The sequence below is a fragment of the Phyllostomus discolor genome, chromosome 9 (genome assembly GCF_004126475.2).
Source record: "Phyllostomus discolor isolate MPI-MPIP mPhyDis1 chromosome 9, mPhyDis1.pri.v3, whole genome shotgun sequence".
NCBI lineage: Eukaryota > Metazoa > Chordata > Mammalia > Chiroptera > Phyllostomidae > Phyllostomus > Phyllostomus discolor.
This window is the reverse complement of record NC_040911.2, coordinates 84,479,474-84,494,378: the sequence shown is the minus strand read 5'-3', so window position 1 is coordinate 84,494,378 and position 14,905 is coordinate 84,479,474. Positions and strand designations below refer to the sequence as shown.

The 14,905-nt window shown below is 47.5% G+C and overlaps 1 protein-coding gene across 3 annotated transcripts in view; it reads right to left on the bottom strand.

The window, feature by feature from the left end:
• Positions 1–7,233: 7,233 nt before the first annotated feature.
• Positions 7,234–14,905, bottom strand: part of TPX2 (TPX2 microtubule nucleation factor) — a 47,087-nt gene continuing 39,415 nt past the window's right edge. For 2 of the 3 annotated variants that reach the window (XM_028524766.2, XM_036009683.1), the window contains 5 exons: positions 13,812–13,985; positions 13,279–13,425; positions 11,103–11,214; positions 10,246–10,433; positions 7,234–8,677 (listed from right to left, as the gene is read on the bottom strand). In XM_028524766.2, coding sequence (XP_028380567.1) covers positions 8,567–8,677; positions 10,246–10,433; positions 11,103–11,214; positions 13,279–13,425; positions 13,812–13,985 — 732 coding nt within the window. In that variant the 3' untranslated portion in view covers positions 7,234–8,566. The remainder of the gene's footprint in view (positions 8,678–10,245; positions 10,434–11,102; positions 11,215–13,278; positions 13,426–13,811; positions 13,986–14,905) is intronic. The other variant, XM_036009682.1, reaches the window with a different exon arrangement.

Genomic DNA, 14,905 nt, shown 5'->3' with positions numbered 1-14,905 from the left:
GCTCTGAGCGGCTGCTGGGAGACGAGGGCCTGTGCGGGTGCCGAGGGTGTCCAAATAAAGGATGAGTGGGCCGGGCGAAGCACCTTCCAGCCGTCGGCGCTTGGCACGCTGACCACCTTGGCTAGCACTTAGGCCTGCTGAGGCCTGTGACTTAATTGACTGGCAGCCACCGCGTCCCTGACAGGAACCCAAGCATCCGGAAAGGTCTGAGGAGATGCCTGCTGTGTGAACCTGAGGAGAGGACCTGCCTCCCAGCCGCTGGGAAGCTCAGCTAGAGGTTCCGCAGCAAGGTGAAGAGTTCGGTGCCGGCCCCAGCCCAAACTGCAGCCTTCACGAGCAAGACACGTGCTCCCAGGTCTGGAGTTGCTGGTCCTGGGGTGTGACAATCTCTTTTTTGCCCGGGGGTCTTCGATCAAGGGTCACTTGATTCTAAAAAGAGCCAGGAGAGCACAGGGTCCGGGGTGGCCTTCTCCCTGAGGAGTCTCCCGGCTCCTGTCACTGGCTGGTTCACGAGCGGCTGTGTCCTTGTCCTGTTAGGTTGCTACTTTCGGGTAAAAAACAGGGGCTTTTGGCAATCCCTAATGACAAAGCCTGAAGCTGGCTCCACTCAAGGAATGCCACGGATGTGGCGGACAGGGTACCTGGGGACAGGGAGACCTGGATCCGGATTCTGACTCTGCCACTTACTTGCATTGTGAACTTCCAGAAAATAACTTAAACTCTGAGCCTCGGTTTCCTTATCTGTCACATGACTTTTGGAAGGACATATGGAAAAGCATTCTTTCCTCCATCTTCACGCTGGTCACAAAGTCTTGGTTAAGGACTTCGCAAAAGGAGATAAAAACCCACTCAGCAAACTTGGCGGCTCTCCTGGGCAATGCGAACAGACTGCACAAAGGCACCTCCCCAGGAAGCTCTGGTGGGGAGAGGTGTGGCCCGCTAGACTGGCTCTCACTGGGCCCGGGCACTGAGGGTCGCAGGACAGAACAGCTGCTGGCTCCCTGCCCAGAGAGACCTTCGGGTTGGGAGACCTTCGGGGCCCTCTCCTGGTGGCACAGTGGTCCTCACGTTTGGGAGTGCATTGTTGCCCCCGAGGGCTTGTCAACGTGCACGGTGCTGCCAGAGTGTCTGACTCAGGGTGTCGGGAGTGGGGCTGGAGAACTTGCATTTCTAGTCCCGGTGACGCTGGTCTGCCAGTCCCCAGACCACACTCTGAGGACCACTGTCCCAGAGGCAAGTCCCCAGCCCCACTTGCTGAACATCCAGCCTGCCAGCCCCTACCCGTTCTCACGAGGCCTCTGGGTGCGCAGGAGGGTTTGGGCGCTTGCTGAGGAACACACCGACGGCAGACCCCACTGTCAGCACAGCTGGTGTTTCAGGAGGGGGAGGCGCACAAAAAGTTAAGCGGTTTGGTGAAAGGGGGCGCTAGTGGCAGCTCCTCCCAACTTCTGACTGCTCTGTTGCTTCCTGTGTTCATTTTCTATTCCGCAGTAACAAATGGTGAAAGAAAGCAGCTAATGAGCAGATAAGACCAGAGAACCTGCAGTGTAGACACTGAGCTCCAGCCATTAAGGACGAGATTTCTATGAACCCACTTCAAACCCCTGCCTTTCTTGCACAAACCCGCACGCAGCCTCCTCCCCGAGAAGTCTCCCTGCTCCTTTAGCTGGCTGTCACATAGCGCCTGCGGCCCTGTCCTGTTAGGCTGTTAGCTTTGAGTAAATAGCAGGGGGTTCTGGCAACCCCTGGTGACACATACCCGCGGACAATTACTACCGAATACACGGCTGAGTCACACTGCCCGGCAGGGATAAGTGAGTGCCCAACATGACAGTCGTCACTGCTGCCCAGAGTGCAGCTGGGTCCTGCTGAAGCTGGGAGCAAATCCTCACGCACAGGGCTGGAGGACAGTCCTTCCCGGAAACATCATCATAACTCCCAAGACGAGGAGACCGAGGTGCGGGGAATTCAAACGACCTGCTCAAGGTCGCAAAGCCAGAAAGCACTCTTGCAATTCCTGATCTAGGGGTCATCCCTCCAACTGGTCTCGTTTCTCCTGAGCCCTGCGACACTTGTCCCCAAACGAGCTAAGGCCCTGTGACCACAGACACTGTACAGACTGAATCGCAGTGGGGAGAAACAGAGGAATAGCCAGGCTAGGCGTCTGTGTGACTGTGATGCCCACGGGCTGCTTCCAACAACAGCAGAATGGCCACTGGCTAACTTCACACCTTGAAGTCACCAAGCCTGGGAGGGACTTCGGGCAGTGGTCTGTAAGAATCCGCTGAACCTTCTGTGCAGTCTTTAACCATTTCCAAGGTCAAGAGAAACATCAGAAAATAGGCGTGTGTGTCAGAGGACGTTATTCAGGGATTAGTCCCCTGGAGTGATTTGGAAGAGATTTCCGCTTCCAGAATAACCCTTGGAAAGTCCTCAACAAGATGGCAAACTGGTCTCCAACATACTTCACTGAAATTCAAATGAAACTCCAGGGGCCAGAGAGTTTGCTAGAAGTGCCCTCTCGTAGCTGGTTACAGAAAAAATATTAACTCTAAAGTGGGGCTGGTGGAGTGAAAACAGGTTGCCAAAAAAAAAAAATCTGAAGATATTCAAGCTGAAAGGAGCCTTATCAATCTAGTTCCATCTCCTCGTTTGACAGATGTGGAAACTGAGGGCCAGAAAAGGGAAGTGACTTGCTAGTTGGAACACGGTGTCAGTGGCAGAGGTGGGATCCTGTTTGTGCTATTCTTCCCAGAAGGCACATGATGGCCCCAGCGAGTGTGAGGACAAAGGGCGTTCTTTCAAGTCTGATTTGAAGGCTTGGAGATAACAGCCCACTGCGTCTGAGAGGCAGCCTTCCAAGACTTGAACACAACCGGAGTCCTCTCCAGAAAGGCTCTGCTAGATGCCAATAAACGTTTCATGGGGCGTGGGTGCCAGTAACATCGCCATCACATCAGCCAAAGGGAACCTTCCACTTTGCAAATGGGCATGCCAGAATAATAATGCCATTAACTATGCTTTGGGGAGGGGATTTGATTTCCTTTTAATATTTTATTTACAAAGTTTAACTAAGTGGTTGGAAACAGTCATTTAAAGTTGAGACAGACATGATACATTAGAGGGAAGCAAATAAAGACAAATCTGTCCTATAAATAGAGTCTGAAAAAAATCCTTTGCAAAACAAGCATTTTCAACAGAGAGAAGCAAACTCAAAACAATGGACCATATGCGTCTGTTAAAATTGGCATTTACAAAGTATGCAGTAATATAGGAAAAATATTTGCGTTACTGCTATGCTAAGTAAAAAAAGCAGAATACAAACTATATATAAACACCTACAATGCAGAAAAACAGACTAAAGTTTTACACAGGGAAAAAGAGATTAAACAAAGAAACACCAGTGTTCAAGACGGGTGATGGGAGTATGGGTTTTTCTTCTCTTTCATCCTATTTATTACCAGGCATGTTCCAAATTGTATCTAATGAACAGTAAACCCCATTTTAAAAACTGAAAATAACAACACTGTGAGGTTTTTGCACAAGGCAAATTTAAAGTCACTTCCTAGTGACTTAGTGACAGAGTACCTGTAAGAGACAGTCAGTGTTGGCTAGAGACGTCATCTCTCCTTACATCACACGAGCCTGAACAATGCCGCCCGAACCACTTTTCACAGCACAAGTTAGGACCACTGACTATTCAGCATCTTGACCAACTGCAAACGACGTCTCCCACCCTTGCTGTTGAAAGAAGACCTGAGAAAATACCACTCGTGTCCAAACGAGCTGGCCACGGCACCTGGCTACCGATGCTCGCACATGCACACACCTGCCCGCGAGGCTCTGGGGTACCAGTCCCATCACTGCGTGGGTCTCAGCAGATCAGAAACATGCAGTTTTATTTCCTTTCTAATAAAAGTTTCAAGAAAGGGGAGAGGGCAATGGATATGCTAAGGTTAGGCTTAGTCTGGTGAAATAGTTCCTAAATAAAACCTAGTCTTTTCCTAACCCTAAGCCTTTTACCCCTGCCCCTCCAACTATGGTTTCTGCGAGTGAGCGAGGTCTGCATTTGTCAGGCCCTTTCAGGAAGCTGACACCTTCGGCACATAAAAGCCAGGCTCTGGCCTGAGCCCAGCCTCTCCCTCTCCTGCAAGAGAATAGCGAATATCACCAGACGTTTTCCATGTGGGTAACATTCCCTACAGGACTAGAAAAGAGTGGGTATGCAAGAAGACCGAGGCAACAAGGAAAAAATATGCTTTTGTCCCTCGGCCTCTTTTTGGTAGCAACGATATTGGCTTCAGCTGGATAACAAATTGTCCTGGAATTCTTGGCGCCAGAGCAAACATGTCAGCTCCCTGGTTACGCCTTCGTCACCGCTCAAAGCACCACACAGTTCACCCTCCCTGCTCCTTCCATAGGCCTGGGCTTGACCCGCATCCAGGAAACTTTATATGTTGTCTAAGCTGACCACCCCAGCAAGCTGCAGGGCAGATGGCAGTTCAGGGTTCCAAATGTTGACCAACTCCTACCTGGATCCACACCACCAAGCTATAACTCAGCCTGTCTGTGCAGAAATTGGAGCCCCGCTGCGTGGCTAATGGCTTTTTTAACTGCTACTCTCAGCAAGGAGGAACTTCCCCGGGAGACGATATTCAGAAGGGAAGTGAAAAGAAAGCAATGTCAAGATTCACCTAAAGGGATGCACAGGTTTGACCAGATACGCAAGCCAGTAAGCCCTCAAGGCTCAGCTAAGCTGGGAGCTAAAAGCCCAGGGGCTGCTGACCCGCCCTCAAGTCCTTGGACCTGAGGTCACTAGCCCGGGACAACCTGTGGAGGAACAAGACCCCACTGCAGATCTGCTTCCAGGTCACCAGATTCTCCTAAGAGGCTTCGGACTTCAGTGGGGAAGCCAGGCAGGACATGCCCACGGTGGCAGCTGAACCACGTCATTCAATGCGGACCATGAGAAGAGCGAGGTACAGAGTGTAGTGTATGACACCATTTGTGTAAGAGGAGGGGAGGGGTAGAAATGGTATATGCAGAAGCCATCTCTGTGAGAAAGCACAGCTGGCAGCAATGTCTCGGAAGGGAGGGGAGGGGAGGGGAGGGGAGGGGCTGGAGGAAAGAGTGGGAGACTTGACCTTGGTAGCTTTTGAATTCTGAACCGTGTGAATGCATAACCTTTCAAAGAGCAAATTAAAAATCAAAGGCAGAATGCTGCAATCATTTTGTTGTAAAAAGACAAATGCTCTAGAAATCTGTGTGTACATAAAAACACCTTCTGGAAGAACACATGACTGTTAACTGGGTCTCTCCTGGGGAATGGGAATAGAGGAAGTTAAGGGGTGTTCGTGTTTTGTTCTATACAATCGGTATCATTTTGTTTCCAAAAGGCAGTATTACTTTTGCAATTTTTACTTAAAAAGAAATGTCTTTAAGAACTGAAACCTCACTCCCAACAAGAAATCTCCCTGCGCACTTGTTCCTTCCGTCTCACATTGCTCAGTCACGTCTGATCCTGTTTCACATCTACTCGGGTTCAGGTCTCATCTCTGCTGAGTGATGGGGTGACTGCGACCGCGGCCTGTCTACCACCCAAGCTCCACTTCCCAGGGACAAGTTCTGTGGGAAACAGCCGGCAAGCACTAAAACAGCAGTCAAGGTGGCAACAAAGTAATTACCCGAGAACCAAACGATCAGCCAGAGTAAGCATGCACAATGATCTTCTAAGTGTTTAAATTAGCTCAGGACTATTAGCAAAGGGAAACCTTGACCAAGTCAAAACAACACCGAAAACAGAGGCCTTCCCAGAAACCGTGGGAATTGCAACAATGCACATAAGCTGGGAACTTTGTGCAAATGCCAAGCAAAGGGTGACGGCCAGATTTCTCAGAATTCAGTCAATTCCTATTGGCCGGGTTCTTTCTTTAGAAAAATTACAGAGTGGCCTCCGAGCGTTGAGAGGCTCCTTCCAGGACATGGCCTCAACAGATAAAGCAGCTGAATTTCTCTGCAAAGAGTGGGGAGTTGGGAGTTTCAGGGGACATGGGAGGCTGTGCCAGAAAAATGAAGGCCATGTGAGATAGTCCAGAGAGGACTCGATACTATAGACTGTGCTGGGGAGAAACAGGGGGCCCCTGGGAACCCGAGAAATTCTGGGGAGAGGCAATGGATAGCTGCATCTCAATTTCCAGCTATTTGCTCTGCTAAATGACTGTCATGTATCACCAGTCGGACATGGGCGTGTCTGGAAGAGGTAATCCAGAGTGAAGCAAACGGGACGAAGGGACCCCACAAGTCCGTAATTCTCAGTAATGCTCTTCCCAAACCCCTCCACGAGAGGGCCGGATTTATTCTCCCACCGGAAACAAGCAAAAACAAAAACTGGACAGCGAAAAGAAGAACCATACCAGATGGAAATACGAGCAACAGTGACCTGTTAGAAGGGGGAGGCTGGTATAGGCAGGAGAAAAGCTACACAGGAGAGGGGATCAAATGAAGAGTGAAAAACCAAAGCAAAAGGCAATCAGAAAAAAACAGAAAAATGAAGCCCCCCAGACAATCCACAAGAGATGTGAGGCCTGGGATTGAACTAGATTTCTCAGAGGACAAGGGATGGAGAACGCCATTTCGGGCGGTTCCAGGGTGTCCGCCTCAACTCCCCCCCCACCCCCTCCCCGCCCCTGCCACCCTCACTCCACGTCCAGTCTGTCAGCAAGTGCTGCCAGTTACAGCCTCCAAATTCATTCAGAATCCAACCATTCCTCACCTTCCGCTGCTACCACACTGCCTGAGCCATCCCCAGCTCACAGACCACGGCAGAACCTCCCCAGCCTCCGTTTCCCACCTCCCACCCTGGCTCCCGCCCTTGTCCTTTCTCCACACACAGTTGGGGAAACGTTTATCACCTCACGGAACAGGCCAGTTCCTTGCTTATTACCTGTCTCCCCCATAAAAGGTAAGCTCAGTGAAGACCAGGTCTTCTATTTCTGTTCACTGCAGTATTCCCAGAGACCACGGCAAGTTATGTACCGTTGGCACCAAATTATTTGTTAAATAAACTATATAAATAGTAATGGAACCGTATACCATACACATCCAGGCAGTGAATAAAGGAACCGTATTTTGCATCAGTTTGTGGGCCTTCAGGAGGCCCAGGGATCTGCAAGTCCCATCTTGCTGAATCTATGATGGCTTGTACATGATGCATACTGAATAAGTAAGTGAAAGGAATATAAACTAGCTTTAATATTACCCATGAGGCCTAGGACTTGGCCTGGGCAGAACATGACTGGTACACAGCAGAACTCATAAACGTCAAGTCTCAAAGAAAGTACACTCTTTAATATGGCCCGAGAAAATGCTGTGCCAGCTACAGGAAATACAGAGATAACCGAGATAATTGTAGGTGTCTGTGTCTCTACCGGTTTGTAAACAAGTCCAAGGGATTTGGCGGCATAGCTGCTGCACCAGATACACAGAAGCAGCACTGGGCAGGCACGAAAAAGAAGTGGTCATCCTTATCTGGGGAGGTCAGATGGTCAAGGAAGGGTTCATGGAAAAAATTTTTCTTGAGCTGAGTCTTATAAGGAAGAGCTCACCAGACGAGAAAAAGCACATTTAGGGACGAAGGCGCAGTCTGTGCGAAGGCACAGCACACACGACTGCCTTCCAGGGTGCTTCTGGGGAGCGAGTCCATAAATACGGAAGGATACTCTTGACATAAGACAGAAAAAACGTTGCAAAGCACTTTCCTGCTACCTGAACCCTCCTCTCAAAGTACCCTTTTCCCAAAAAGACATGACCTCCTCCAAAGCGGCTGGACAAATTTTAAGACATCAAATAACAAAAACAGGGAGGGGAAGGCAGACGTATTTATTCCAGCCCCAGTCACTGCAGGATCTAAAACACGCACCGCATGGCGCTCCCCGTCACCATCAGCACGATGACGGGAGAGCAGGCCTAGATGGCAGCTCGGCCCACAGCTCGCTGGGGGCTCTGTGAGGGTCCCCACCAGCCCACACCGTCTCCTTCCTCACGTGAAGCTCATGAGGCTTTCCCCCTCACAGCACAGGGCCCCTTAACTCTGAATTTATCTTGTGCAGAGGAAAGAATCTGATATGCTTGTTGAAGAATCTGATTGTTCCTCGTTGAAGCCGTAAGTTAAATCCTATCTCAATATTTAACTGTCTTTATTTTCTGATTTAAAATAGAAAAAAAAGGGGCAGTTAGGGAAGGGACAAAAGAAATTACACTGTGCTGATATAAAGACTCTCAATTCTAGGCAAAGTTAACACCCATTTTAAAGGTCAACTGATGGGTCAACAGAAGTAACGACACGGAGTGTGCCCGAGACACACACGAGCTGAGTCTCATTATTGGCCTCAGTGACACAGGGTCACAGTTCTCAACCCAGTCAGCAGCTGTCAGGCACGCTCTGTCAGGCATGGGTAGGTAACAGTCTGGAGAAATGGCTTCTCCCCATGCCCCCGTGACAAAGGAAGATGGTTCCTGGTACGATGGAACATGCAGCTCCGCTCCCAGGCCTCGCCCGCAGCCGAGCTCAGCAGTGGAACCGCGTGGAGAACTTGGGAGACACAGGCACAGTCAGAGGCCGCTCACTTGACTTGATCTCCACGCCTGGGTACTTGCGTATTGGGTTTGCCTTGTGCACCTACAAAGTAAGGGAAATGAAGTCACCACTGACAAGGATGTGAGAAAACTGCGCTTCTGGGGTATTTTTTTTCCCCCTTGAGAAAATGTTTGCACAGTTTTACAGATCCCAGTCATGTACTCAAAGAGAGGGGAAAAAAGGGCAACACAGCATAATGGAAAAGCCTATGAGTTTTAGAGCCCAGGCAGGTTTCCATTCAGGTCTCGCTGGATCCCTCAGCTTACACTCAGGAATGTCAAACCTATCTCCAGCTTCAGTGTTATCACTAGGGTGTGTAGAGGCTGCCTCAATTTCAGCAGAAAAGAGATGCATGTTAAGAATTGGCTAGAGTACAGTTTCAAGCTCAATGAGTCTTAATATTAAACAAAAGCAGACAAAAAAACAAAACCCCAAAACAACAGCTAGGGAGGGGTGCTGGGAAAATGCCCGGTCCCATCCATCCTTCAGGGCCGGGCTCACAGACAGAGCGCTAACTAGCACCAGCGGAACCGTGCTCTCAGCCCCCACTGAGGCGCGCTGTAAGAAACAGCTCTGTGATGGGGACGAACACAAGAAACAAGGACCAAGTGTTGAAGAAAAATCAAAGAAACTGCAGGTAGAAAAAGGTTTGGTTTTCTCGGTGTATCTGGAGTGGAGACTGTATTTTTTTGTTTGTTTTTTTTTTTCATTGAATCAGAAAATAGCTTGGATTTTGCTGAGAAGCTAGCCCCTGTAACAGTTTGTCCTGAGAGCCCTCCTGCAGCCAGGCACCTCTGCAAACCGCTGCATCAGTTGCCGGCTTGGCACTTGTAGACAAAACCTCAACAACTTATGTATTTCTCTATTCCCTCTTTTATTAATCATATGAGGTTCTATCTAAAACCATCCTCTTCCTCACTGATGCAGTTAACGTGGCTTGCTGCGCTCCTAGAGAAAGGGCCCTCTATTGAGAATCAAGCTTCCTTTTAGGATAACTAATATTTAAATGGTGATGCTAGTGTTAGCAAAGTCACATGGACCGACATGCACTGTGACTCCAAGGAACTTGAGTCAAGTATTAAGAGGAAAATGAAAATAGTTCCTGCCCGATTCTCATGTCCTTCCCTAATTGTTTATTTTTGTCTAATTGTAAAATACATTGGTTTCCGTAACCAATGAATGCCCTTAAGAAAACCTAAAGGAAATAATAAGTGAAATAGTGCATCATTGTGTACCTTATGATTTCCCCCTTATGAAGACCCTTGGAAGAAATTCTGTCTGAATTCAATACCAAGGAGAAATGCATTATTTTTAAACAGCTGCCTTGCTTTGGTCTGATGAACACTGTAAGTTTTGTAACTGACAGGCCGGTTCCTAAAAAGGGCCAAAACAATGACTCAAACTAGCAGATACATGGATCACAACGTACACATATTAACCCCAGTTCACATCTCTGCTTTGTCGCCACCCTCGATTTGTGGGATTTCCCGCTTCCACTCCTCTTTGAGGTGTACACGTTGCCACCTCAGCTCCTTTCCGGACCAATGTGAAGTGCAGACAAAACAGAACAGGACAACTGGGGGTTGGTCAGCAGTCCTGCTGCCCATTACCAGTTCTTTCCGGAGCCTGGCCAGCTCCTTCCTCTGCTGCTCTTCCTCCTGCTGCCTGGCCTCCTCCAGCTGCTGCGCCCGCTGGGCTTCTGCCTCAGCCATTTTCTTCTCCAGCTCCTGCCGCTCCTTGGCTCTCTTCTCAGTGGCCAGCTGAAAAGGTTCCTGAACTAGAGAACCAGAAAGGCCCTCTGAGTACAGAAACAGAGAAAACATTGGTTTAGGGCCTGCACAGACCTGGCCCTATAGATCTAGCAAGGGGCACGGACATGCACGGCAAGGGAAGGGCTGAGCACTAAGGAAGCCTCGTTGGAAGAAAGGTGGAGTCAACGACACACAGAAAGTCTTAGAATTTTCAAATTTGGAAGGGCCCCTGGAAACTAACCAATTAGGGGAAACGCAACACCCATGCAGGTCAGGCAGCCCGCTCAAAGCCACACAGGGACTGTGAGGCAGAGAGATGGGGAAGAACCCATTTCCTGACATCCTGCCCAGTGCTTAAGAACCAAATGTTCTGTAGCCAAGGCCTGCTTCGGAGTGCACTCCAGAGATTCCTGCCTCTCCCTCCCTCCCTGGTTACTCTTCAGGTGGGCAAAGCCTGTAACTGTCACTGGAATGCCAGCTGCCTTTGCCCAGGCTCTTGCTCTATGAATCTGGCCCCCAGCACATTCTGCCACTCAACATAGCTGCTGGGTTCAACCAAAGTAAAAGACCCACTCCAGGGGAAGAAAAACTGTATCCTCTACAGGCAAATGCTTCTGGCTGACACAGCACTGTACTGACACATCCAAGTCCCAGGTGTTCCGCCGGGGAAGTCCGACAATGTGGCCCCAACCCCCCAAGAATACATGTAATACTACCAGCTGCGGATTTCTTCTCTTTCTTGGGAACAAAGGGCTCCTGTGAGATGACGGTGTTTGGACGAGCCTTGAAGCAAGCTGCTTCCTTCTGTTGTCTCAGTTCTTCCTCCAGCTGTTAGGGAGAGAGTCTGTCAGACAACTTGCTGTGACCACCACCTCCGTGACTCAAGTTCTAGGGTTCTAACTGCAGCACCCACAAGGCGGCAGATGACTGAACCCAGTCCCCAGTTCAAACCCCCTGTACAATGAGTAGAGCAGACTGACATCATTTAGGCCCACTGAGAGCTAGAAAGTATCTTTAAGATACAGCTGACCCTTGAAAAAGCACCAAGCTCCCACACAGTTGAAAATCTTCACAGAACTTTCGACTCCTCCCAAACTTACCTCCTAATAGCATACTGTTGACTGGAAACATTACTGATAACATAAACAGTCAATTAACACATATTTTGTATGTACATATTATATATTGTATTTTACAATTAATTGAGCTACAGAAAAGGAAATCTTAAGAAAATAAGGAAGAGAAAATACAGTTTTTACTGAAAAAAAAATCCAGGCATAAGTGGACCCGTGCAGTTCAAACCCATCTTGTACAAAAGTCAACTGTGATTTTAAGGCCTTATCTGAAGAGCCCCCACCAAAAGTAGACAGTACATACCCCCAGATGTGATCAGTTATAAAGTATTCTCCCTCCCAATCCCAAAAGAGAAACTAACTAGACTTCAGTTAAAGTTCTTGACATAACTACTCGTCTACAGGAGACGCAGCAGATGGAGGAGCACACAGAACAGCACCTCGGGGACGCGAGGACCAGAGCACAGGAAGCTCCCGGACAGCCAGCCCGGTTCATTCAACACGGGGAACGCACGCAGACAGGCCTCTAGACTACACGGGGTCTAGAGATTTACCAAATGCTACATGTGGACCTCACCTGGATCCTGATTTGAACAATTCAACTATTTTAAAAACTTTGAGAGGTCCGGGGACATGTGAATGCTGACTACTTGCTCCCTGCTGAATGCTCCCTTAACATTAAGGGATTATTGTTAATGTTTTTGATACAATGATAGTATTGTGGCTATAGTTTTTCAAACCCTTACATTTTGAAGATACACACTGAAGTATTTTTAGATGAAATGAGGAGATACCTAGGATTTGCTTCAAAGTGATCATGTGTGTAGGTGGAAGTATCCAGTATACAGATAAGTAGATAGAACTATAGATGAAGTAAGATTTTACATGTTTTGATCACTACAGAACCAGGTTACAGGTTCATGAAAGTTCATTATACTATTTTACTTTTGCATATGTCTGAAAAACTTTAAAAAATTTTTTTATTATGGAAAATACCTCCCACAGACATGCTATGCCATGGTCCTTGGAAGGGAGACTCACTAGTGCATTCCAAGCACTGGCCCTGAGTTTTCCAGGAAACACACCGCCAGGAGCCTACACTCCGTCATGTCAGCGACCACATTTCTTGGGCTGCCAAAGGGGCGATTTCCCACAAAAATTAGCCCAGAGCTCCTTTTGGACATAGTCCAAGGTAAGTGACAATATAAAAATACTGACAAACTTAGGAATTCAGGAAAAATTTTTTCCAGATAGGGCAGAATTAGATTCCAGTGAAACTAGCCAAAACCAATTAATTGTTTTTAACCACCTGTCTTCTATAAAGAGCAAATAGCACACAATGTTGACAAAACAGCGTACCATATCAAGAATCTATTTTCACCATACTATTTCTTACAAAGCACCAAAAGAAACCAATGATCATTTAATAAACAAGTCTAATCTTAAACTCCTGATGCAAAAAATTTCTAGTTCTCATTCTCGAGATGAGCACCTGGAGTGGAAGTCAGCACACTTCAGCCAGCTTGCAACTTCTTTTTGCACAGCCCTTGAGCTAAGAGAGACTGTCAGAGTTGAGACACACACACACACACACACACACACTACATGACAGAGATCATATGTAGCCAACAACACCTAACATATGTATTTACTATCTGTTTTTTTATAGAGAAAGTTTGCTGATCCCTGATTTAGAGTGGAGACTCTGAAATAATCCAATGTGTTAGTTCCCAAATGAATTTCAATGTAGTGGGTCTACCCCTTCTAACAAACCGACAAAGAAGCCATTAACGTCTTAGCTGCTCTTCCAAGCCCTCACCTGATACTTCCAAGTCTGTGCCTTTATAGCACCTCTTTTATCAGTCTCCAAGCAGAAAGGCTCAATCTGGGTTGCATTTTTCACCTTCTTCTCTGGCAGGTTAATAGTGTCAAAATGAGGCAAAGGAAGTGCCTTGAACTTGGGTACCTGATAGAAAAGAAAACGTAAGATTTAAGATAAGGCCTTTCAAGCCAGGAAGCAATAGATGCAGCAGAATATTTGGATGACTCTAAATCCAAAAGTAGGAAAGGCCAGTTTTAAAGCAGCATGACGTAGCAGAAAGAATAATGTGCTTAAAAGGAAACCCAGGTTTTCCTACCAATAACAGGAGGGCAACATAAACATGAGCGAGTCATTTAACCTCCTTGTGCCAGAAAGGCTATTAAAATCACATGCCCTATTCATATTTCATAAGGTGCTAATGGAGGGATCAAAGGAAGTCAGTGATTTTGGAGTTACAAGTGCAACATAAAAGATGATCTTTGAGGAGTCAAAGAAGAGTGTTGGCCACTTGTAGAAATGAAAACACCTACCTCCCCTTTCTGTAGTTCTTTTATCTTCTTTTCCTTCTGTAGCTGATGTTCTCTGTCTCGAGAATCAAAAGAGAAAGGGCATATTTCCACAGTTTTTGCCTCTGGGATATGGGGCTTGAAAGGCACCCCAAAATGTGGCACGGGTTGAGCTCTTATCACTACCGGCTCCTCTTCCTACAAGAAAAATCACAGTTTAGAAACGAGACCGCTCACTCTCGCCGCCTCAGAATGTGTAGTCAGAGGACATTGCGGGAGAGGAGTCACTAATCAAGGTGAGTCACTCCACCTCTTTGGTGTCTTAGTTTCCTTGTGTATCGAAGTCACAGACCAGTTCACAGCGGCGAGACCAGTATGAAAGTATTTGATAAAGGACTAACACAACTACTCTTGAAGGATCTAAAGTCTTCCAGAGAAGACTGTAAAAAGTAAACGAGATCAAACAATGTGAATAAAACGTAGAACAGAAAGTACTAACCAAGCACACAACTTGGCCTCCTCTGCGACCCACCCTCCATCTGGACCCACTGAACCATGTGACTGGGAGTCGGTGTGAAGCCAAACCCAGAATAGGACCGAGTAAGTTGTTTGGGTTCAAGCTGGTAACATAAGATTACTGTGTATTTTAGTTTCAAATGAACCTATAAAAAGGCGTATGCTTGAGATCTGCTATAAAATTACCCTAACTCTTGATATTTATAGATAAAATGGAGATGTAATAAGAAACTAGCCTGATCAGTGACAGTTTACATATTCCAGTTTCAGGAACCACATCACACAGTCACCCTTGCAACCCTCGGGTTAACGAAGACAGGGCAGGGCAAAGGCAACTGCGTGGTGTGGACTTTAAAAGCCCCTAAGTGCGCCGGCCAGGTAGCTCAGTTGGGTAGAGTGTCGTTCTGATATGGCGGATTTTCAATCACCAGTCAGGGCACATACGAGAAGCAACCAGTGAATGTGTAAGTGGAAAAACAAATAGATGTTCTCTCTCTCTCCCCCTCTAAAATCAATCAATAAATAACAATTTTTTTAAAGGCCTTCAGTGAATGGTGATAATAGTCAGGCAAAACGGAGTACAGGGATTGGCGACTTTTGAT